This window comes from Argiope bruennichi, chromosome X2 (genome assembly GCF_947563725.1).
Source record: "Argiope bruennichi chromosome X2, qqArgBrue1.1, whole genome shotgun sequence".
Lineage (NCBI taxonomy): Eukaryota > Metazoa > Arthropoda > Arachnida > Araneae > Araneidae > Argiope > Argiope bruennichi.
The window spans coordinates 121,992,151-122,018,394 of NC_079163.1; the positions used below are offsets into that span (position 1 = coordinate 121,992,151).

General features: G+C 27.9%; 1 protein-coding gene across 1 annotated transcript in view; it reads left to right on the forward strand.

Annotated features, from left to right (window-relative positions):
* LOC129959637 (guanylate cyclase soluble subunit alpha-1-like) overlaps positions 1 to 26,244 on the forward strand; it is a 331,967-nt gene that overhangs the window by 138,765 nt on the left and 166,958 nt on the right. Inside the window, exons 5-6 of the mRNA XM_056072516.1 lie at positions 15,791 to 15,987; positions 18,970 to 19,443. Of these exons, the coding sequence (XP_055928491.1) occupies positions 15,791 to 15,987; positions 18,970 to 19,443 (671 nt within the window). The remainder of the gene's footprint in view (positions 1 to 15,790; positions 15,988 to 18,969; positions 19,444 to 26,244) is intronic.

The following is a 26,244-nucleotide window of genomic DNA, read 5'->3' on the forward strand; positions in this document are numbered from 1 at the left end:
TATTATTTATCCGTGTACCTTCGGGCAGGTCGGAGAGTCAGTGATATGACTTGTCTGGTAATTGATGGTAACATTTAGATGAAAATACGTAGCAGGTTTCAAGATAAGACACTTATGTTCAAGTTGGATGTTATTCATATTTCATGCTATAGGATATTGTTCTTCATCATTCATCAGTTTTGCATTTGTAGATGCATTGTGGATGGATAGTTAGAAAGCTTTGTTACGAGATTAATTATAATAATAATCGTTTAAAACATCATAGATAAGGGTGACCGGGAAAAGATGACGATGTTAATAGTTAGCCATTTTTATTAAGTTCAGCCATAAAGATGAATTGTTTTTATTTGCATATGTTATTAAAATATCCTTTTCTTGTAGCGCACAAGTTGGATGAATTTTTATTTGAATATAATCAATACAATATTCCTATTTTAAAATATAATACTAAATCCATCAGATATAGCTTTTGCAAAATTCTGTCCTAGTTTCCTGATTGAGAGTAAAAATAGGTCTCATGCTGGAGCTTTCTTAGAAAGTTTCAGCTCACGTGTGTCAGGGAACATATTTCAATTCTTTAGTAAAAATTCTTTTTGTATCTCAATTACTTCGCTTTTGTTGCTCTAATTCTTCTTATTGCCTTATGTAATTTCTTTAGAACTAACATATATCTCAATGGTGAGATTATTCAAATATTACTTGTATATTTATGCTACTTACAATATGGTTTGAAGCTGTTTATTAATCATATTGATTAAAGAAATTCCACAAAATAAGTAATAAATACATATAAACATCAAATAGAAAATGATAAGAAGCACTTGGGTCAAGATGATGGAGTCGTCAATTTATCCCTCCCATCTTGCCTCAACTAGAAATGTTAAAAGACTAATTTTTGGTAGGTTAAACAAGAATAAGTTACACATGAATAATGATTATAAAACTACATTAATCAGTCTGAGGTAGCCATGTATAACAAAGAATAACTCAACAAGTATTTTTACTAATCAGCGAAATATTGCGTTGCATATCCTGTAAATTTCAACACGTTAGTCAAAATGCTCGAGTATCATGCAACAATAAAATGGCAGCAATGACTTCTTCGTGTGATGTTTTTGTGTTTAGCAGTGTGGAGTGCTGGCAATATCGGTAAATAATATGAACATAAATTAAGTGATTTTTTTATCTTGTTCTCGTTAATTAACTTGCCCTATTTCCCCTATATTATCTTAAATATCTTTGAACCAGTCTATTCTGCATATAACAGTGTTAGAATTATATAAAAAAAAAACTATTATTGAATTCATATGAGAATAATTATATTTTAAATCTTGGCTGAAAGCATAATTTGATAAAAATCAAAACTCATATCTTAAAAACTTTCTCTTGAATGTAAGGAGAAATACTAAAAATAAATTATTCTATGTTTCAGAAAAATTTGCGTCTAATTTTTGAAATAAGTTTATTTCTCTTGAATGAAAAAGCGTTAGACTAAATTTCACCACTTAATATATAAAAGATTAAAAATTATTCATCAATTAAGTTTCTACATTAACCAATTTCACCACAATTATATCTCATCAGATTTGCTGTAATTTATCTTATCAGTCGCAGTTGTCGGTTACAGTAAATGGAACAGTTTTGTTGCATATTTAAAAAAGAATATTGAAATTATTTCACCGCAATCACCAGATGATTGAACTATCACTTCAATGTGGATATTAAATTGTCATTTTTCATTTGCCAGATTGTGGCTGCAAATTAAATTAGGTTCAGGAATATACATCGAAGTTTAATAGTACCTTCGTGATTAAGGATAGTACGAAATAAAACGTTAGAAAAATGTGATTTACAGCTATTTATATAATATATAAACAGCAACACGTTTATGTCAGCTATAATAAAAAAATTGTATCCAAAATTCATATAGCCTGCAATTAAAGAATTCAGTTAGGTTTCAATACATTGGTAACTTTTTATTTAGTTCGAAAATGTAGTTCCGATTTTCATCACAACATTTATATCTGAAGATGATTTAAAATATAAGTTGACTCTTTTAAAAAACTAAATTAAATCTAAAAGAAAATATTTCTTAAAGTTGGAGCTTACATTATTTCTCTTAAGTTTTTAAATTTACATTCATTAGCGTATTAAATTAAATTTAATAAAATTAGTAATTAAATTTTATTGAAATATTTATTTTAATTTAATTCCTTGCCTTTGAAACTTATGATATTTTAATAGAGCATGTTTATTTTCATTTATTTTTTGGACCAGTAGAGCCAATGATCAGTACTAACAGCTTGTTTTGTAGCGTGAGTAACTATATATCTATTCGTTCTATTTTATTTATTTTTTAAATTTTTTAACAAAATATCATCTCAGACAAATAATATATTTTTTCCAGCAAGCATAAAAGTATTTCTATCATGAACAGCAAATACTGATTAGTTTTTTTTTTTCAATAACTCAATGATATAATGTCCTACATTCCAGCTTGATTCAAATTTATATTTCCACGAGTTTTTTTTATTGCTTTTTAAACCGATCATTTTATTAAATCTTTTCCGAAAGTATTAATCTGTAATCATATAGTTGAACAATAAGATAGTGCGTTTTATAACATCACTACTCAATGTTTAACAGAATGTATTTGGAGAAAGATATATTTTTAAAAAATCCTCTCTTTTGAGAGTTATAAAGATGAAAGAGGTGATTCTGCAAACGAGCAATTTTTTTGAGTGGTATTAAGTGAGAACCATTTGCATTCAATCGGATTTTAACTTCTTTGAATGAAGAAATGAAACGTAGGCATTTCTTGTTTCCCTGTCAGGTGCTTTTCCCAGCCACTTAATTTTTTTTTATTATTTACCCAAAACCGATGAATAAAGCTTTGAAAAAACATTTTTTTTTCTTTCAACGTAGGGATATTTTAAAACTGCTTCATAGAACTTCACCTCATTAGAAACCAAGAATATTCATTCTCCTAATGTACGACTTGTATTTTTCTTTTAATTTAAAACTGCCAAAAAGAATTAAAATAATCAGTTACTAATACAGTCTGAGATAGGTGAGATATATAAAATTTAAAAAAAAAGGAAATGAAAAGATAGGTCAACAACGATAATAATGTGATTTAGATACTTTTCTGGATATCAAATAATTTCCAGGTTCTTTAATTTCAATATTAGGATGGCCAATGATTGAAATAAAAAACATAATAAATGAAGTTAGTAATTAAAAATGAAATTTAAAGAAACAATGGACGCATTTCTAATGTAAACTTTAAAAAATCTGAAGGTAACACCATTTGGAGTCAATTGGATTTCATCATTTCGAATATTGAACATGTTTTTAACGTATAAAGCAATGCTTATCTTTTTAATACGTAAAACACAATAACAAACACTTAATCGAGCTGATAATGCCAAATGAATATATCTGAAGACAATATCATTTTGAATCAATATCATTTCATCATTATATACGAATTGCAAATTTATATTTGAACCTCATATAAAGTAATATTTATAATTTTTATACAAAGCAAATTATTTAGTCATTAATATAATGCAAATAGTTTTAATTCATTTTATCAGTTTGTATAATCAAGAAAAAGGATGCGCATTTCATAAAATTATGCTTCCGTTGTTTATCAGCATGAATATGCATTCATCCAAAGAATCAACAAAAATCGGTTGAACCATAAATTCTGAAAATGAAAAATACATTATTTGAAAACTAAAATTTGCTAAAATAAAATATTCGATTGAGAGTTCACAATCTATATTAATTAGAAATCGCAAATATTTCTGAAATTATGTTGTTATTTATGAAATGATAAATACGACTTCTCATGGCTATAAAGAAAGCCAGTATGAATATATATATATTTTTTTTATTTTCCAATTGGAAAAATCAATGCGTGAGCATTCTTAGCCTTGAGATATTTCGAATTATAAAGGAAACGAGCATTTGGAATTTTTTCAATATATTGTTGGTGTTGATGTTCATGCGTTTCTATAAATCAAATAAAACTTTTCGAAAGTGGTATTGATACCGAGAGAATTAACCCGTAGTATCCTGCGAACTTTTTTACGTGGGTGGGGGGTCAACTAAGGATAAAGTGTTTGTTTCAAAGCTGAGTCGAAACACAATTCTAACTAATGTTTCCAGTTGTGGCATGAAAATTGTCCTTTAAATTATAATTACAGGTGTGAAACGAGAATTTTTTAAGAGATGTGCCATCAGAAATGTTATCTCGCCATCTGTTCACAGTTCACAATTAAAAAATTCAATTCTAAATTGTACTCATGCATCTTCTTTCATATAGTGGGTTAATCTAACTAAAAAAAATAAGCCTTTAGTTTAAAACTGTAGAAAATAATAGGCCACTTATTATAATTTCAATTTTTAAGACTTAGTGCATATATTATTTTGTGGTCATTTTTATATTTTGGAATTAATGAAATGCAGATGGTTGTGAAGTATTATAGCTCCCGTAGCATTTGATTTATAATTTTTTGGAAATCATGTACTGCCATTTGTGTTTTAAAATTGCAAATCGCATACAAGTTGACTTATCCTTTATGGCTCATATTGAGATTAAATGTACTGAAATCAGAATCAGTTATTGATATGAATTTACGAAATATTTATAGCAAACTAGGAGAAATACAGAACCACGCAATATGAATGATATGTAATGAAATAAAACTAGTTCTAGCTTTTGGGAATCAGATACATATATGTTCCCAGTTTCCTACTTAATAATTAATTTATTTATTCAGCTGATTGATTCCTTCTCCTTTCATGATGGAAAAGGAGACGGATTCATAATACAGGAAATTGCAATCGATATACTAACCAGTAGAATTTAAAATGATATTTTGCGAGCAATTTAGCAACCACGTGTTCTAAAATATTTAAATTGACGTCTTCCTCAAAAAGGGAATAAAACGTTCCCTGTATGATATGGAAATTTAATATAGGAAAGGTAATCATATCTTGTACCTTTAAAAGAGAGTCGCTCTTAATATCCTACTGGAGTTATTGGTTTTTTTTAAAGCTCGAAAATTCAGAAAGCTTTCAAACCTTAAAATTTTTGTTTTTATTCTAGAGAAAACATATTGCAGATTTAATGTAAATAAAATCGCGCGTAATTCCCAAATTATATGTAAACATTAAATTAATTGAATTGAAGGAATGTTAGAGAATTTTACATTCCATAAGTTAAATGAACTATTGTGCATCAGAGTTCAGGAAATATGTATAAAAAGTTTGATTCAGCTTAGAAATTCATCATTTGAAGCAAATGCACCGTTTTTTTAATTCTTTGAGTCTAGAATTTTATATTGAAAGTAAAGGGTGATCAAGAAATAACAGGAGGTATTCGGAAGCCTGTAGCGTGTTATACACTGGACAAAATATAACAAAATTTGGTCACCATACACATTAAAGTATGCGGTTTCGATTTATCAAGGAAAAAAATAGTACCAAAAACGCCGATAGGGAGCGCTGGAAAACGCATAATATGTGGAAAAAGAATACATAATTGCCAATGGAAACAGTAAATAGCAAGACGCCAAATACCAATGAAAAACGTTTATTATAACAACTTACAAATCTGGCTCAAGGTGACCACCAACTTGATGTTCCAATAATTGCATACGGTACACGAGGGTTTCGACGGAGGCTCGTAGCATATTGGCATTTATTCGTCTGACTTGTAATGTTATTTGAATTTTTTAAGTAGGAATGTCAGGAACAGGTCCTTCATACACAATGCCTTTCAAGTGAACCAGAACCACCTCACAACCAGAAATTGCCAAAATTCTGATCAGTTGATGAGTGTTATCTTATATGGATAAAACTTCAGGATCTTACGCAATATCTTCTGCATCGTCGAGCATATTGCTAAAAATATTGCTGCATCGTCTAAGCATATTGCTAAAAAGTTTAAGCTTATAGTTGAAGCTAAAAGTCTGTACGGTTTTCTTTATTAGAACTCCTGGTTTTCTCTATTAGTCTACAAAAGCATATGTATTTTTTACAAAAATATCTTCAAATTTTCATATTGACAATGTTAACGATTTTTTTTAATGAAATTAAGATGTTTCATGTTGCCTATTTTTTTCTCTTACATAGTTAATTAATGTAAAAAAACCCAATGAACTTTAAATTTGTATCTAAGTAAAAAGTAGTATCGGTTAAAAAATGAGGAGTTGCGGGAAGATTTTATTTGAATCAAAAATATTTTTAATAATTTACTGTTTTTCTTTTATCCTCACAAATCATAAATTTTCATTTGTTCAAATATTTTAGCATATCACTTTAAATCAATAAATCAGCAAAGTTTTTATTTTTTAAAAATAAATTTTCAGAAGTTTTGAAATTTTGAAAATATCCACTGGATTTTAAGAACAATTTTATAGATTAAAACGATTTTATAGATTAAATTTTTCATAATTGTAATATACATGCATTTAAAAAAATGTATGTAAAATGTATTAAGATGCTTGCAACTATATGCAAAAACTTAATTATGCAATGCATTATAAGTTTTTATTAGCTTGATATTATGTTTTCTTATTCCCAATTATTTTTATCACATAGAAAAATATGTAATGACAACAAGAAAATTTTAGAATTAGAATGAGGAAGAATATGTAAATAATAAAATTCCTTTGAAGGAAATATTTAAATTTATTTTTTCTCATAATTCTTCCGCATTTATAAACTATGCTATCCCTGTTAAAGTTATTTCTTTTATTCATAATATAGATACAGAAAACAAATAATTTTACTATTTTATATTTTAGTTCTAAGTTAGGTTCACACTTCATTTCACATGAGTAGAGTATCATAAATCCTGAACTTTTTAAAATAAAATAAATAAAGCCTTCGTCTTTATTATCCACTACAGGTTATATTTAAACACGCATTAACACATCTGCTTAATAATCAAAAATTTAAAATTCAACAAAGTTGACTTTTGTAATATTATTTTCAACCTATGTCTGCTTTTCGTTTATTATAGGCTGAGATAATGTAGAGGTAAAAGAGGAGACATTTAAAGACCAGCAAAATATTTTAATTAAAAAGAACTTGCATATTTGAATGTTGGAGAAAATGCCAAACAACATTTTGTACCATTATCTTTATCTTTTTTATATATATAAAATAGAATGTGACACATTCTTCCCCAAAAATTTTAGCCGGAGGAAAATGAATCGGTACATTTTCACTAATTTATACTAAACAGTCTTCCTTGTTTAAAGAATTTAGTCATTCAGCCATTTAATTTTGGATTTCATAACCCATCTTACAAGAAGTATGAAGTGAAGATGACACTGTACAACGAATAAAAAAGCAGATTTCAATTTAATTAGATAACAAGCCGAATTACATCCATCATATGAGAGTGCTATCAGGGGAAATGACTCAGTTATGCAGCAAGAATCCACTAAATTAGATAATTGAAAGGTTTTGAAGGTATTAAAAGTTACGTGTATCAAAAAATAAGAAATATCATTAACAATTTCTAAGAGATCATTTACAAATTAAATATGAATTTAACGTCATTTCAAAAGGCTCTCAGGTGGAAATATGTAAAGTATTTTCATTTTATATTCGTTTCTTTTTTTACTGTTTTTCATTCTGTAAATAATAAGAAATTATGGACATTCCTGGAAGAAATAGAATTAAGTTAGGAAAGCATGGCAAAATGGTAAAAATTATTTCACTCATTTGAATTTATTTATATGTAATATCCACAGATTTTTACTACAGGATATTATTTTGTGATCAAGATTAGACTTAGCAATTCTCTTTAGGTAATGAATGAATGATATTAGGAAATACATACAACGATACATAAAACGTGTCATCTTGGGCAGTTTCTTTCAGCGTGTTTTTTAAAACTATCAGTCAAAGGAAATAATATAGAAGGGAATATTCTCGACAAAAATGTCACGTTAGCTACATTATTAGTAGTATCATGAAAAAAGATGAATGGTATGCAAGTGAAATATTTTATGATAATACTTGAATTTTTGTTATATTTAGAGATGCAATGGAAAGAAACTATTATGAACTAATAGATATCAGCATTAATCGTTATAATTGATGACATGGATAAGGAAACTTCTTTTGATGGTACAAAGGTACTTTTCAGATTAGAAAATCTCGGATTGCAAATATTTAAATGGCCTTTAAATGCATATACAATTGCACACTCAAAAAATTAAATCCGTATGTACTGAAACTTGATTTTCAACGGTAGTTCTGTTAAATTTGAATGTACTGAAACTTGATTTTCAATGGTAGTTCTGTTAATTTATTAAATTCTGGAATCCCTAAAGTAATGTTCGAAAGGATAAAAGAAAATCGTATCTTGTTAGTTGCATAAATGCGATTAAGTCCTTTTTTTATTTACAAAAAAACAATTATCTGTTATAAAAATTTAAGATAAATTTATTCAAAATATCTATCCTTAGAAACTACAATATTTGCATTTTTTGGGTAACAAATATATATTGAGAAAAAAGTCTAATTGTTTAAATGCAGTCCAGTTATCAAGCTAATTTATGATATCTGCATATAATTTGAGCTTCTCTGAAGAAAGGGCACTTTGTATGAGTGAAACAAATAGTAGATTGAAGGAGCAACATCTGGTAAATACAACGTGCTGGAGATTTCTAAAATTTTCTCACAGGTTTGGCGACACTTCAATGAACAATGTCGTATTAAGAAAACAACCTTGATTTGTTTTTCGCCAAATTCTATATGCTTCTCCTTCAATGCTATATATAAATGAATTATCTTTTGCTTATATCATTCACCACAAAATATTTTTATATTATTATCTTTAAAAAAATATTTTTAAATACTAAGCAGAGGTCACACACTAATTTGTCAAGGTTGTCAAAAAGTTCAAATGGAACTTTCCGGATTTAGTTGCAAACATGCAATATTATGTACACAATCTCTTTAAAATGATGGATTCGCATTTATATACCTAATCATTAAAAACGATTACACTACGAATATGTAAAAATATTAAAATTGCAGCCATAAAACTTATTCTTGTTTTAAGCTTCAGAGACATTTGCAAGAAAGTTAGCTGTAATTTTTTCAGATTCAGAAAACAGTATTGCTAAATTTAAAAATAGACTTAACGGTTTTGAATGAAAACAGCATTTTTATAAAAACATTTAAACAAAAAACGGCCTTATTTAAATAATACAAATCTTAGCGTTTTTGGCTTATGAGCAATTCATGGAAAGACTTTATATGTTGAAATTATTATCTGCATGGAACTTCATTCAATTCTAAAGTACATGCATTTTTACATTTTCTTTGTTAAATAAATATGCTGACGCAATTTCTCAATGTCTTGATTTAATGGAAATAATCCAATAAAATACTTTTATAATTGCAGTCGCCAATTTATTTGGAGAAGTAATTTTCTTTTTTTATGATAATTGAACGGAACGTTTTGGAAATTAGATTTTTGTAATGTGCATTGAATTCATCATTAATACAAAATTTCAAGCTGCAAAGAATTCGCAATTTTTAAAGAAACCTTCAATAAAAATACTTTTGAGGATGCAATGAAAAAGCAATAATTACTTTTTAAACAATTATGGAATTTACTAATATTTCTATAAAAATATTATGTAAGTATTAATTTTATTTTTGGACTGAGAACTGGTGCAGAAATATCCAAAATTCCAAAAAGCGCCCTTTAAAGTTTAACCAATATAATTATGTCTTCATAATGTACATAAAGAAAGTAGAGGAAACGGTTGTGAATGTGTTATTTGAAAATAAATGTGAGCATTTTAATCTTTTTACCTGTAAGAAATATGTCTTCGATTTCAGTTTCAATATATTTTCATTATTTTGAGATGTCGAAATAGTGTAGTAGCTATTGAATTAGTTTTATATTGGAGAGTTAGTTGTATTTTGATCAGAATTTTCATTAAATATCTTCTATGACGGACCTTATTAAGTAAGCTCAGTCAAACCCCCCTAGCCCCGAAATTGGTAGTTAGAGGTTGGGCAACACATGTTTCGCCTTAATTAAAGGAAAAAATATTTCTTAGGTCTTAATATAAGTAAATTTATTGAATTTCTTGAACAATATTGTTACTATTCTTATTAATTGTTTTATTTAAATATTAAGTTTTCAAATGCTGCTTTATTTTCTCACTCTTCCTAACTCATTTTTATAAACCAACAAAAATATCTGAAACCATATGACGCAGCAAGTTGTTAAAAGCTTGTATTTTGATTTAAGTAGTTAAAATTTCTGCTTTAATAGTTAAATGCACCATGAACTATTACATTTCTGTCGAAAGTCTACACAAAGAGGCTAACGGAAGTCGATGCAAAAGAAAATCTGCAATCTTAATTGATACACACAAAAAAAAAACTAGAAATGAAAAAAAAGAGATAATTAATAAGAAATTAAAATAAGGAAGAGAAAGGAGAGGCTAGGAAAAAGGAAAAGATTAGAGAGGAAAAAATGGATGAACAGAATTTTGAACTCAGAAGCAGATTCTGCAACACAAGAATGAATTTGCTTTACTTGCAGAGAAACCTATTATGATTCTGATGGGAAAAGAGCGGGTATAATGCTTAATTTTTAAAGTGATGCAGCGCCCGTTAAATATGTGAGATTGTGTTGACTGTAATTCTGATGAAGACTGACTTTTATGTTGATAAATTAATTTGCTTTGCAATAAACCATTTCATATTATTTATTGGTATTATATCAAGTAGTAACTATTGAATTTCTTTTGTGATTTAATTAATTAAAGAATGATAGCGAAAGAGCATTTTTTGTACATTGTTGTCGTCATCATTATTATTTTATCACTTTCAGAAAAAGTTGTATTTTGAAAAAAAAAAAAATTAATGTTAATTTCAACTAGTTCACTAAATGTATTATGAAGTATATGATTAATGAATATTTATGACTTAAAAACTAGCTGTAATAAAAAATAATAGATGAATAAAAAAATATAAACATTTTTCAAAGTTGTTTACAGCTCACCTTTAGCTGCCCTAGGTCAACAGTTTACAAATAAAAATAAGTCAAATGAAGGCATAAGAAAAATACGCTAATCTGAACCCCTGAATATGAAATTTATTTACTATAACGTGTACTTCTCAAAATCTTTTTCTTATTTTCTATTAAAAAGCATTTAACAAATTCTGAAAGACCTAGCCATTTTGACAGATTAATTGGTAAAAAAACATACAAAATACTTATTTTAGCATATTAGCCTTACAAATAGGGTGAAAACCAAGTTGAAATGGAGTATGAATATGCTTTTCGGCATCGATCATAATCATCTCAAAATGATTGCCTCTTCAATAAACGACGAAAAATATTACGCTCGAAATGGAAATTCTTTGTTGACATAGAGGGATTGTTAAAACAAAGTGAAGCAAACTTTTCTCTGCTGCACACACAAATCAATATTCTACTGAATTCTTATTCCTCTGAAATGGTAAAACAGTGTTCTCATTTACCATACGTAAATATCCTAGTCTAAATGGGTGGAGTACAGAAGTTGAATAAAAATGGCCCACTCTTCATAGGTCCACTATTTTAAAAATATTTGCTTTCAAACAGTGTCATCAATTTTTCGGCTTTTAAATGCGTCTAAGCTTAATTCTTTTACATGAAGTTTGCTATTCTTTCAATTCAGCCGACTACAGCTCATGAAAGTGTTCAATGATTAAAGAAGAATGACAGAATATGCGATATACTAAGATAAATGAAAGTTTCCTAATTTATTTAGTTCATCTATTTTATTTAAAAGTATTTGATAAGACTATAATATAGCGAATTTCTACAGACGAGATTATTTCTATTCAAAGACTACATAAGTGTATAGAAATTTGATAAATATAAGCCGCGCGTCTTATGGCAGATACGATAATGCTGAATAAGACACAGTATCAGCAACAAACCCTTGAAGTTTCTAAATCACTGAAAGTGTTCAAAGGGCTTCTGAAACGATGCAAGTTTCTCCTTTAGTTATTCATGAAATTAGAATATTGCACTATTGTAAATTTGTGTATCAGAAAACCTGTGTTAACATGGCATTTTCCTCAAAACTTGATTAAGGTTATAATTTCCCAATAAATATTGAATAATTTTGTTCCATAAAAAGAAACTTATCTACTACTTATGCAGAAAATGCAGGTAGGAATCACAAGCACCACAAGTTAGGCACCGAAGAACAATGGTTTCCTTCATGAAGCATCTTGAAGCAGCGTTTAAATTTATCCGTCAGTTATCTCCAGCTTTCTAATTTCAAAAAATTAAATAAATACATAAATAAAATAAAAAATAGCAGGAAATATAAAAATATTAAACATTTTAAGCCACATTGCAATTAATTTATGAAAATCAAATGCACCACTTTCTTATCTGCCAGAGAAAGATCATTTTTCTTTTTCTCAAATATCACTTCTTCGATTCCTAACTAATAAACTACAGAAAAGCTTTAAAGAAAAATGTTATTTGTTATGATAAAGCAATCACTAGAGAACTTTCAATTATCTCTCTATCTTCAATCGTATGGAAGTTATGCGGTAAGGATAATTTCAGCTTCCATGCCATTTTGATTTTCTCTGAGTTGACTTATCCTTCACGTCAGATGAGATTTATATATATATATATGTAGAGTTTTAATTAGTGACCATTATCATTTCACTGTTATACTGAACGCATCCAATTTAATTTAGTTTTATTATATTGTAATAGATGGCACCATGGGTTCTACTAATCGAAAGTGCTAAGTCACGTGACAATAAATTTTATATAAAGCGAGCTGTTGGCATTCGCTCGAGAGCAGAGAAGGAAAGAGGCGTTGCATAGTTTAGCTATGAGTAGACATCTTGTTAGGCTTCGCCCTTTGTGCCATCTAGATATTTTACTTCTAATTTTAGTGTAAATAATCTTTCCCGCTTGATTGTTAATGTCATTTTAATCGTGTTTACTGTAAATAAATTATTTGTTTTTCTTTAAAAGTTTCTTAATCAGTACCCTAGACACTGATCCAAATGGGATTGAATAGGCATTTTGTCACACCCAGTCCTACATATATAAAGAGAAAGAAGAATTTAGGAAAACTCAGGAATTAACTAAATACGTATTTCCCCGCATCTTTTGTTCAGAAACTGAATAACATATTTGGAAAGTTAGGTAAAACAAGGGGAAGATGCCTATGAACCTTCCATGTGTTTATTATCTGAACAATAATTTCCAGAAAATTCATAACCTTCAGGATATATTTTAATAAAGTTTTTACTTCTGCTTGCTCAAAAATTAATAATACATTGAGCTAAAAATAAAAAAATAGACTTCATTCTTTAATCATTCTAAATAAATAATATCTATCTTTTAAATATAATCCCGTTTTAGTCTATATAAATTTTTATCTACTGCAAAATAAATTCATTCCACAATTTTTAGTGATTAATGTTTAAAATTATTCGATAAAAATGTAGCAAAATCTGGAAAATCAAAGAATTCTCGAATTAAATCATGCTGCAATTTAGAAAGCTTTAAGCTTCAAATATTTTGAATCGAATTTGTATCCAGTGACATCACTGTAATGTTTATACTTTTTTATGTTACTCCTATTCCAACATCTGAAGTCAGATTCTTCAACATTATTATAGTAATGAATGTATATTACGAAATTGTTTATACATATTCTATAAGTTTTCATTAAATTTTTAGAAGTTTTACATAGTTTAATGGTTTTATCGATATAACTCTTTATATTGCATTTTTTTTCAAACCATTCACTTCTTCAAAAAATTGAAAGCATTTAATGGTATTAAAATTTCTTCTGTTACATCTTTTTTTGTTTGTCTTCTTATTCAAGTATCTGTTGTTAACACTGAAAGATTGAAGGGTGATTTCACATTTGATTCTTTGCACAAATGGACTAGTTTTATAATTAAGTCAATAATATTACCACCAAAGGCATGAAATTACTAGAAATTCCATATAGTTAAACAGTTACCATTGCATTGTTTCTTTTCATTCAGGAAGTAAAAAGATATATTTTATCTAAAATATAAATATATATTTTTTACATGGAATTAATTAAAAACCCTATTTACCTTTCTTATACCAAACTAAGGTACTTTTTGCTCCTTCGCAGGTCCTCGGTCCAATTGTTGCCAAATGCTGTTTACTTGCTCGTATATTAGAAGACGTCGAAAATAATATACTATATCCTCCCAAATAAATTTATTTATTTTCAATTTATCATTTCGTAAGAATATTCATTTGAAAGAAATATGTCTATAAAATATATGCATTTTTGGATGTATATAAATACATTCATTATGTGTTAATTAAACTTACATGGATTTAATTAATTTGATATCATAATAATTTTTAAATTAATTCAATACATATTTCAATTTTTCAATTAAGATAGTGTTAAACATCCCAGAATAATCCTTTTGGATATCAAGTTTGAAGCTTGAAAAATTCAAGTGAAGTTCTGAAACTTTTAGACATTTCTTAACATTTTCATAAACAATTTGAAAGTTATTTTCAATTTCTTTAAAAACTTTGAATACATTGGAATAATTTATGAGTCTGATAAGCTTAACTATCAAACTACAAAAACATTTCTACTACCAAGTATTTACGTAATTGAATAATAGCTATAGAAAAAAAAACTATATTGATCTTGGCAAATAGTACCATATTTCCTTGTTGGTTGCAATCAGGAATAGGAAATAAAGTTATTTCCTTATTTTCATATCGAATATAAATAATTTTAAACCTTCGTTTATGTATCAAAGATCCAGATCTATTTATTTAGGATCCCTATATGTGATTCCATCCTTTCTTGCTGCGCAAATTAGATTTCTTCTCCTCGATTGACTAGTTTAGCTTTCTATTTTCTTTTCATTCACTACAAATGTGGGTCATGTGGGAGAAAAAGACTTCCAGAAAAGTCCTTCCTATTTTTTTCTTGTTGGTGAGGTCACAAAGCAGGAACTTATACAAAAAGCAAGTGTCTTTATTGTTATTGATCTAATCAATAACCCGAAGGATGATTAACTTTGTTTATAGACCTCTGTCATTTTTTACTTATTTCTATATAATTTTCTTATTTAAATTAATTTTTGTTGCAAATTGATTGAAAATGATTTTATCTTAACTATCCCTAATCTTAATATAGGGATTGAAATTTTTAAAAATGCATTTAGTAATCATATAAATTATTTTTCGAATTAAATTTAAATATGAAGATTTTTTTAAGGTTACAGATTTTGAAATAAAGATTTTATTTAATAATTTTCTCTCAATAACTTTCCCTTGCTTGAAATTAAATATGGAATTAATATTACATGGCCTTCTGGCTTCAAAGTATTTTTGCAAGCATTGCTGGATTATTGTTGCTTCACATCGTTTAAGATTTTTGTGAAACGGTCATTTATATGCGCGTTATTTCCAATAATGTGAGAGTTTGAACAACTATTTGAATATTGTATCATGCTAATTATTGTTAAATGCTCATTTGGATTTTCAACTGAAATACAATTTTATTCATAATACGAAATATAAAATAAAAATAATTAATTAAGTTTGAAAAAAGAAATAAATAATCAACAATTCAAAACGATCTTCAAAAACACGTTCTTGCATTTCATATGTTAGGAATTTTAGTTAACTGCTATGATTATTCAGAAACTTAATTATTCATTTTTAATTTAATAATTCTTTTCCTTTCAGGAACAACTGAAGAGAAATTGCTGGAGAAAGTTGGCCATGCAGTTGCTAACAACTGCCTTACTTGGTTTCGGAAAGGTTTAAAATTTCTCGGGAATACTGTTGAAGAAATGTGGCTCAGCGTTGAGAATGTTCGAGTCGCTGCAGCAGAAGGAGATACATCTCTCAGAGTTGAAGCTATACCAGATGGGCCATTGCAAGTAAGTCATTTAGATCTTAGTATTAGAGTATGTATTTAGTTTATCCATTTTCCCAAAGGAGAGAAAATTGCTATATGGTATATTATTAATCATTCAAAATTTGTAGGAAGTTGTGATAAGACAAAAATTAAATTTGCAGGAATATCTACGAAATATTTCTAATATATTTATTTAAAATGAAGGCAACTAAATTTCATATAATGTACTTGAAATATTCCTCGCCAGCTAATTTTGGAGGGATACAGGGAACATCACAGATCAATTTATGGTCTCGTGCAGGTTATATCAATGTTATTTACGAATTTATATCAGGTAATGGCAACCAAATTCTTTTCCGTGATTTTTGTGATGCCTATTGTTCAAGTTGAACTTAAGAGATCTATTTAGTCATCGCCATTTTTGCTCAAAAATTCTTTTTAGTAACAGTTAAATGATTCTTAATATTTGCAATAAGAATCTTTTATGATTTATCCTATTAAAATGCTCCTAATAAATGTAGTGATATGCTAAAAATAGTACCAGTAACAAAGTCCTTGTACAATTGTTGAAATCAACTATTGATAAATGACACTACTGTATTAAATGAAATTATAAATTTCAGAAATGGGGCTGTTGCGTTACATACCAAAATTTTTATTTTAGGATTCCAAATGCGCCTTAAAAACTAAATTCAAAATTATTTAAAAGCGTCAAAATGTAAAATATCTCTATATAAAAAAATTATTGAAAGGGATGAGAATTATGGAATTTTTATATTAATGTAGACATTCTGTAAAATTGGCTTGCATGAGGAATATAAATAATTCTATTATATAACGTCTATTACAATTTTTATTTAATAGAAGGTAGAGAAAACGTATAAGGATCTGTCTATTTAATAATAAAGGTTCCTAAAATATAAAAAATGATATATTTATATGATGTGATATATATAAAATACAGAGAATGATAAAAATCAAATTCTTATACACGGAATCATCAGATTTTCTTCTACTAAGTGCGGTGAGAATTGTCGGAATTGCTTTTTTAGAAAGGCGCAATTTTATTTTTCATCATTAGTGAAAAACTAAACCGTCAAATTTTAAACGATGATAAAATTTTGCTGTGAATACATCAATTAAGCTCTGAGAAAGAAGAATTGGGAGAATAACTACTTTTAAATATCTTAGTTGATGATAACATGGCACATTTCGATTTCAAAAATATTTTAAAGCATTGCTAGAGAGTTTTAAAACTGCACAATAAAGTACTTGAAAGACCATTATGAAGAATAAAATTCAAATTCATTTATTGCTTTCAGTGACTTTTACGTTGATAACTCAAGAATTATTATATTACTCTACTATTTCAAAGGCGTTGTTGAGTTTACATAAATATTCTGACTTGTGAGAAGGAAATATACAAAGAAGCACTCAAACATTCGTCGAAGAATGTAACTTTATTTAAATAATCTTTTTTGAGCTGAAATTAGAGGTATTTCTCTTTTCTTAGAAAGTGTCGAGCGATGAATGTCAAATGACGAGACTTTAAAATTCAAAGCCTTATCAACTCATTTATAATAGCTTCTTCTTCCACGTTTGTTTAAGTATTTCCATTTTTCTTTCCATTGGAGAGTGATATGGTAATTAAATTCATACGAATTGCAAAAGATAATCTTATATAAATAGAGTCTTATGGCCAAAATTTGGATGATTTTTACTAAAAATTGAAAATTGACATCCAAATTCAGCAAAGAATCGAAAGGAACGGATTTCAAATTGCATAAAAACAGAAAATGTTTACTTCGAACCACGATAACTCAACAACAACATAATAGGTCAATGATTGCTAAAGATTCCTAAATAAATACTATTAAAGCAAGAACTTATAAACTCAAACCATATTAAAATCAACCATAGGGAATTGCCTCCCCGAAACGTTTTCGAATACTCCCTAAAAAAAAATTACTATGCACCCCCCTGCCGCAAAAAAAAAAAAATTACAAACCTTCAGGAAGGACACGAACTACCCAGGCGCTCAGATTTTTAATTTTAAAGTCCTGTATATCAGTGTTTTGGACTTCATAGAATAGTGAAGGAAACTAAATATGTATTTTGAATGGGTTTTTTTGTCTGACGAGCTAAAATTTTTCATAGAAGTGCAGTTTTCGTGTTCAGATGCATGTTACAATAGAAGCTAAGGAAATTCTAGAAGCACTTCATTTGAATCTGTTGACCTTCCCCCTCACCCCCCCCCTTCACACATACTTCTGCTCTATTCATCATATGTATCATTTGTTTCAATCTGGAAAAAGTGCTCGTTCCGGAAAGTATTCAGTTTTTATGTTAAAATCCACAATTGTACTGTTGGACAACGGATTCAAAATAAAAATTATTTTTTAGGTCTCGAGATTAGTTTACTGCCTCATATATTAATAAATACTTTTATTAAAAAACAATTAAAGTTTCTTTCATTTTTTAAAGTTTTTTTTCTTTACTGGAAAAAGGATGAAAGGATATTTATTCACCTATTATACGGCTACAAAAACATACATTTTCAATTAAAACTTATAAGAGGAAGTTTCATAATAAAGGAAGTTTCAAGTTAGGTCTTTCTCTCTCTTTCAAAAAAGGGAATAGGTATTTTTTCTTAGGAAAGCATACTTTTGATTGCTTTCAAAGTAAAAATTTTACATTTTTGTTTAATTTAATATTTGTGATTTTTTAAATTATCATTTTACAGGAAACAATGTTGCCTTATAAAGAAAACGACTGAATAAAAATATTTTATTCTATTAGATCTATTTGAGTCAATGCAATAAATCAAATTTATTGTTTCGATGAAATTTAGTTTCGAATATATTTGTTATTTTCCTCCTTTGTTAAGCAGAATGGACATGCAATAATATATTATAGAATTATCTTCTTCTTGTATTTTACTATATTGTTCAATATAATTTAAAATTTTATTATTTATCAACGTTTCGAATATTTTTATTTTCAGATTCTACATCATCCCCATAAAAAGTATTTTGCTCCGGCCATGATTGGTATCATTCGTGAGACGGCAAAGAATTTGCAACAGGTAGATGTTATGGTCAATCTTACATCTGTTGGAGAGGATTTTTTATACCAGGTTACTACAGTTTCCACTTCTAAAACCATGAATACTGACACGGAGAGATACATTGACAAACTCTCCAGGAATCCTGATGATCTTGGATTGTCCATTTCCGTCATGTGCAAAGTATTTCCGTTTCATATCATTGTGGATCGAGACATGAAGATAGTTCAGCTTGGAAAGGGTCTCTTGCGAATTTTCAAGTCGAAGCTCGGCGATGGAGACCGACACTTCAGCTCATATTTTGTCATACAGTCACCCAAGGTCGCAGTTACATTTGAAGACATTTCACAGCTGTCCAACGTTTCATTTGTACTCGTCATCAAGACATCTCATCGAGACAAAGAAACTTTGCAGGTGAATCCTTGTTTTTTATCAAATATAATTATTTTTACAACTATTAGAAGATTAACCTCTTTATGTTAATTTTTGCAAAAGAAGGTAGTAGAATCTTTTAAAGCGTAGAGTGAAAATCAGCAAACAATAACCTTGGTAACCTTATTAAAGTCAGATAAAATGGTATGTAATAGTGTTAGAACGCTCATTCAATGAAATAAAAATGCTTATTAGTTTTTCATGGAAATTATATTTTCGAATCTGTCACTATCAATTTTAAATTATTATAGAAACTTAGAATGTGTTCTATAGACGTATAAAAGCTCGAAAATCAAGCTATACAGAGGAACATATCAGTGTAACTAAAAAAATACAGGGATCAGATGCATGTTAAAAATTTATCGCTCTTTTCTCCTCTACACTTCTAACTACAAACTTCATTTAATTTTTATTAATTTTTTTTTATTGTCCCTCATATGTCGCTAATTGCACTTGCTGCAGTATGCATGTATCCTCCACAATTACGCCTTCAAATTGTTTTCCTATTTATAATGTTTCGAAACTGAATAGTCACAGATCCGGTTGTCGCTTTCGCAAAGATTCACCAAATATGTGGGTTTAAGTTTAACGAATTTTAATAGCTCAATCTCTTTACATCAGGTATCTTCGGGCTCAAATATTCTTCAAACACATCTTCTGCCCGCTGTTAGATGAAAGACACAAAACATGGACTGATTAAGCAAAAATAAAACTCATTAATAAAATAATGTACAGTTTTGTGCTACTTCTGTGAAAGGCGACATGTTCTGTCCAATATCATACCTGTTATCTTTAATAATTCTAGCCATATTCCAAGTCTTATTAACAGACTTTTGTTTGATTTATCACGACTTGCACCCGCCAAAGCTTATAAATGCAACTGCAGAAGTGACAACTTCTTATCACGACAGCACGATTTTAACATTAAGTAATGCTTTGCATAACGAATGACTGCTTTCCTCAATTCGTCATTCCTGACTACGATTTATGGTTAAGCTTCATCATTTTGATGAATTGTTTTATGGTAAACTGCGGAATTCTCTGTTCAGAACTCTCTAGAATGAAACACTCATTATTATTTCAATGCATTTGCTTGCGTCATTATTTAGGCTTTGTGTTTATAGAATGCGAAATTAAACATCTCAGATAACAAAATTAATTTTAGACAATGTGTATATCATTCTTCATAAAGTCACTATTAACAAATGATATGTACTTTTATTACTTAAACTTCTTTAACATAGATTGAATTCGAAAGCAATTGAATGTTACTTAATTAAAAGTAATATAACAACACTTCTTGAGATTCCATTAATAACAGTTGTCAAAATATTATATAACTATCCTCGATATGAAAGTTGTCTCATTTCAGTTTGTAATATTTAGATCTAAATGAAAGCTGCCTTAAGCTACATGTGGCTTAAGCAGAATATATGCAACTAATTTAATTGTATAATTTGTAGGCACAAAAAATGTCACATTACTAATCATAATTCCTTTGTAGTTTCCGAAATTCTTTTAGACTTTCTTAACAAAATTATTTTTATAAAAATATAACCTATATAGGGCACAGAAAAATTTCCAGTAATATAATTGCAAACCATTGCAAAACAAAACAAAATCATAATTGGAAAAAAAAAATATTCAATGCTTATTTAAATGAAACATTTTATAAGAAATTTTGCTTATTTATTATAAATTACATTTTCCAAGTCAAATGGGAATATGCCTATTACTTTATGAGGATGAAGAATAAAATTCCAGAAATAATTATTTGTCCGAAATATTGTAGTGGGTAAAAATAATAATAAGTAGATATAGAAACGGAAATTATGAGTAGCAAGTCAGTCGTTCAATGATTGAAAGCAATGTTTTTTATAATGAAATATTTTTGAAGAAGAAGGAATAGAATTCCATCTTATGAGGCCTGAACCCAAAGGTTTCTCAAATTGTACTCATTAAATGATGATTTTAATCTCATAGAATTATGAAATTAAGAGTACTCGTGACGTTTTCTTTTGATCTAAACTGCTTTAGAGTTTCTAGACAGTATCTGAGGTAAAAATCTGATTTATCAGAAAGTACGTTTCTTTCCTAAGAGAAATTTCAAAGGGGGATAGTGCATTTATTCTTTTGAGGGAAAACTAAGAAAACATCCAGTAGATAGCCAGGCCTGAATGAGAGCTCGTTCCTAAAGAATACATCTGTCTTTCAGTTTTTGAATAAAACTGATTAAAATCACCGAAAGAGGATAAAATACGACCCCTTTTTCACCGAATCATGCTCCTCAGCTAAGTCATGCCTTGACATAATGCATTATTGACAACTGACACCTATGGGCAGTTTAGGAAATAGCTTAGATTGAAATCTTTCGATCGGATTTCGAAACATTTATATGGTGTACTCATGTTTTTGTAGCTGTAAAGGCATAATTGCACCATAGGATTATCATCAGGCCTTCCATAAATTCCGTGTATTTATTTTTTTATTTGAAATATATCCATGATATGATCCAAAATATTTCAAACAAAAATTCGAACTCAAAAAATATCTATGGAACCGCATAAAAATGTTTTTAATATCCCAGAAATGACATAAGAAATGAATTATAAAGACATTCGTTTCAATTCTAGAGAAATTCGTATCGAGTTATGTCGTAATTTTTAGTCTCGTTCAAAATGAATAACATTCTCGAGTAAGAAAAGATGCTGGTTATTTCACACATTATACGCTGAGTTCAGTTATGACGAAAGGCGACGAGATCACGTGACGAGCAAGTCAATGCTATGAATTGTTGTTAGGTTTCTCAGTTCGAATTTTTTTCTTTATTGTTATGGGGCATTGTGGGATAAAATTCTATTTATTTCTTCAATAAAACCCATTTTTTTCCACACTCCAGCTCTTCAAAGTATTTCAGAATTTAATATGCCAGTCTTTTCAGCTTCAAATGAATTTCGTGTTGAATTAGAATTTCGATTGTGTTTTTAATTTCTTTTGCTACTGGAAAAAAGATTATGTAAAATATTATCTATAGCAAAATATAAATTAGTTTGGATAAATTTTCATTTATTTCAAAAAGAAATATAACATTGGAATCAATATAACATAACTATAAGGAAGTGGAATTGAAGGGTACAAATAGAATAAAATAAGCTTTTAATATATTGTAATATATTGCGCAATGTAATATATTGTACGGATTCTAAAAAATCTATATCAGAGGTTCAGTTGTTGTAGCCTTTGTTATTCCATCTTTATTGTGAAATATTCTTATTGTAAGATAAATTATGTCATCATTTCGAGTGGTAAAATGGTAAAATTCCTTACATATGTTTAACTATGGTCATTACGTAAGTATTTAAATACTAAATTATATACATTAAATTACGTAAGTTTTAACTAAGGTCATCGTTAGTTTGGAGAAATATATAATTATTTCGTAATTAATCAACAGGGTGTATAAAGTATTTAGCCTAATGATATTACCTTATTACAAAGATATGTACTAATTCATGCCAAGCAACTTTATTAAGAATATTAATGCTTTTAAATTGTAGAGAAAACGCCTCATTTTGTAAAAGAGCAAAAAAAAAAATGAAAATAATATGTCAATATGATATAAAATGTATTTCCTTGTTGATTTTTACATTGTTTATAAGAGTTTCTTTTACTCTTTTTGTAATTTTACAAATTCCGTTCTCATTTAGAATATTTAACATAAAATTGAACAATTGTATTATTGTTTAGGTGATGATGAAAAAAATAATGAATGTAATCTGCAGGATATAGTGAGTTATTTGAACAATTTGCATAAATACTAATTTCACATCTTCACAACTTAATATTCCCATCAGCACTTTTTCGCATCATTTTGGGACTAAGCATTATGTTATTTTTTAAAGACACATCGTAAAATATTAAGCAACATATCTTTTAATATTTTCTGAAACCTTTTACAAACTTTCTTACTTAAGACTTTTTAAAATATTATTTAATAAAAAAATATTTTGAAAATGCTTTACTTATTTTTGTATATTAAACTTCCATTACAATTTTTTTCTTAATCTTTTCCAAACAATTCGCAAAAATTGTGGATTTATTAAATATGCAATATTATTCAAATGAATTCCCTATATGCTTATTTTATTCTTATTAATTGTAAGTAGAAACCATTTTTCCAGTATCGTTAACTCTTTTTATTAAAACGGAAATTTACTATTGTCTTCAGATTGAAAGTAATTTCTATTTCAACAAATTTGTTCTGCCAAGAAGTTTTATGTTCTTTCTGAGTCTCCACAGTTTGCTTCAATTAAATTTGAAACGAAAACAGCTTCCTCTATAAAAATGATTAACCGAAGTATGTCAAGTTTTAATGTAAAGCATTAAATTTAGAGTTATAAATGGTAAAGTCAGATTTTTTTTCATTCGCTCGGACTTCTCGGCGCCGGTCGTCAACGGGGCGTTGCCGTTTTATCATTCGTTGTGTGATCAACACAAATGCAACACTATTTGTCACGTGAATGCGGAATGCATATATAAGTGACGTATTTTTGCTACTTTATTTGCGTCAAATATATAAGTATTTATGGGTAATCTTTAATTAATCTTTGAACTATTGTGGATTGAAATTTAAATCTTAAATAAGTTGGAAAATATGTTTATTTATTATCGATTATCTATTAGGAAAAATTTATAACCTTTTTGATATTTAAAACTTATTTATAAGCAAAATTTTTTCCTTTATTTTACATAGTACTATCTTTATTCAATGTTGAAATTGCTAACTTTTGAAATCTCATTTTTTACTTCTTTTCTTTGCATAAAAGTAATTATATCCTTTAATTTTTATTCTCTATGGTGCGTAATTATAAAAAAAAAAACTATTATTACAGCTCAGTTCGTATCTTCATGATGAAATAAAACGTTTTACTAGAACGCTGAAGTCTTTTCAAGAAAGAACATTCTTTCTATCTTTTGAGAAAAAGAATCTAACTCTTAAAATCAGCCATGAAATTTGGCGATCTGTTAAAACATCTGATATTGCTATGGTAAGGTAATGGAAAAAATAATATTCGGCGTATTTTAAAGTCCAAATAAAAAATCTTTTAAGTATAAATCTAATAAAAATGCGACAAAAGTGTTTTTTTTTTTTTTTTTTTTTTGCTAATTGTATAAGGGAGTGCTCTTAATGCGTTTCGACTTTTTAATTAATAGAAGCATATCTTCTCAACAACTTTCTGTAAGGGTTTCATAACAGCACTAAATTATTACAATATTTTTCGTAAGAGATAGGATTAAATTACAGAAAATGCAATTTGTCTTATTATCATTTCATTAGCATTTCTGCAATTGGATTCATATTTTCCTAAAACGAATATTCCTGTTTCAATAAAATAACAATGTAATGTGTTGTCCCAAGGAAAAAGTGTTGGAAACATTTTTTAATTTTAGTGCATTATTTTGATTCAATCTTAATTGAAACAAATAAGACAAAAATAAACAGAAAACTAATAAAATTTAGAGACTTGAAATTATATTTTATAGAATTTCTTGTAATATAATTCATTCAAATGCTGATAATTTTCTTTTAAATTACTCTTAGATTCAGTACTTTCTAAAATATCCTCTAGAGTCTTAGCAATGAGACTACATGAAATAATAAAAACAGCTATCATATGTGAAACGTCCGTGTACATCCTAGTAGTGAACGTACTCAAAGTTATCAATAAACATTCATTTTACTTTGAAGAAAAATAGTACCCAACAATCAACTAGATTAATATTTTTTTTAAATGTTCTTTTGAAATCGTATTTATATTCTACTGTATTCTAATAAAATTAAATTTAATTTAATCAGAAAGCAATTATAGGAATTAAGTAATTGAAATTTTACAAATATAAAACTGAAACATGACAGATTTAACATAGTGCAAACTTTAAATAGTATTTTACCATTGAGTTTTATACAGAAGCCAAATAATTTTATAAATTAAAATGAATGAAGCTTAGAAACAGTCAGAAAACATAAGACAATGAAGATGACAGGATCACATTACATAATAATATATTTCAGGAGTAAACGGAGAGATTAAGTATTAATTATAATTAAGAGAACACCTTAAAGCACTCAAAAACATCGATAAATTATTAATAACAGAAATAAGTCATATTTTCCCTATTGAAATTGAACTCTTAAACGCTGGAGCTTAAAAATTGCAGCATAAATATTGAAGAAAACAATATCGAAATCCCAAGAAATGAAATCTAAATCTACCATTACCACTACCATTGGAGTGGCATTTCCTCTCTTATCCAAAATTACTACTTGAAAACTCTTTTCATAAAAATGAAGCATTTCGTCTCCAACCACATAAGTCACTGTAAACTGGTTTGTCCACTCTCAGGTTAGCTGACAGAGATCCTTCTCATAGGTATCTTCTATAAAAAAAATAAGCTAAGCTAAAATATGATCCCAGACACAGAGTTTAATTGTTATGTGTTGAAAATGTTAAAAGTCCAAATGGTACATTTTTATGTAGAAAATATTTTCATTGCATATACTTTATTCGCTCAAGATTCGTTTACAATTCTTACGCCTTGTTTTTTTTCTCTTATAAATGTGCTTAGAAAGAAATATTTGTTTTAAATTTCAAATTGATGCTACTGCTCATTTATGGTTATTACTTTCCTTTTATCTTCCTCTATATTTTCAATCTATCTTTGTTGAAAAGATGTGTATATTGTATATGATTTTTTTAAAATTTAGATGTAACATAACATCCT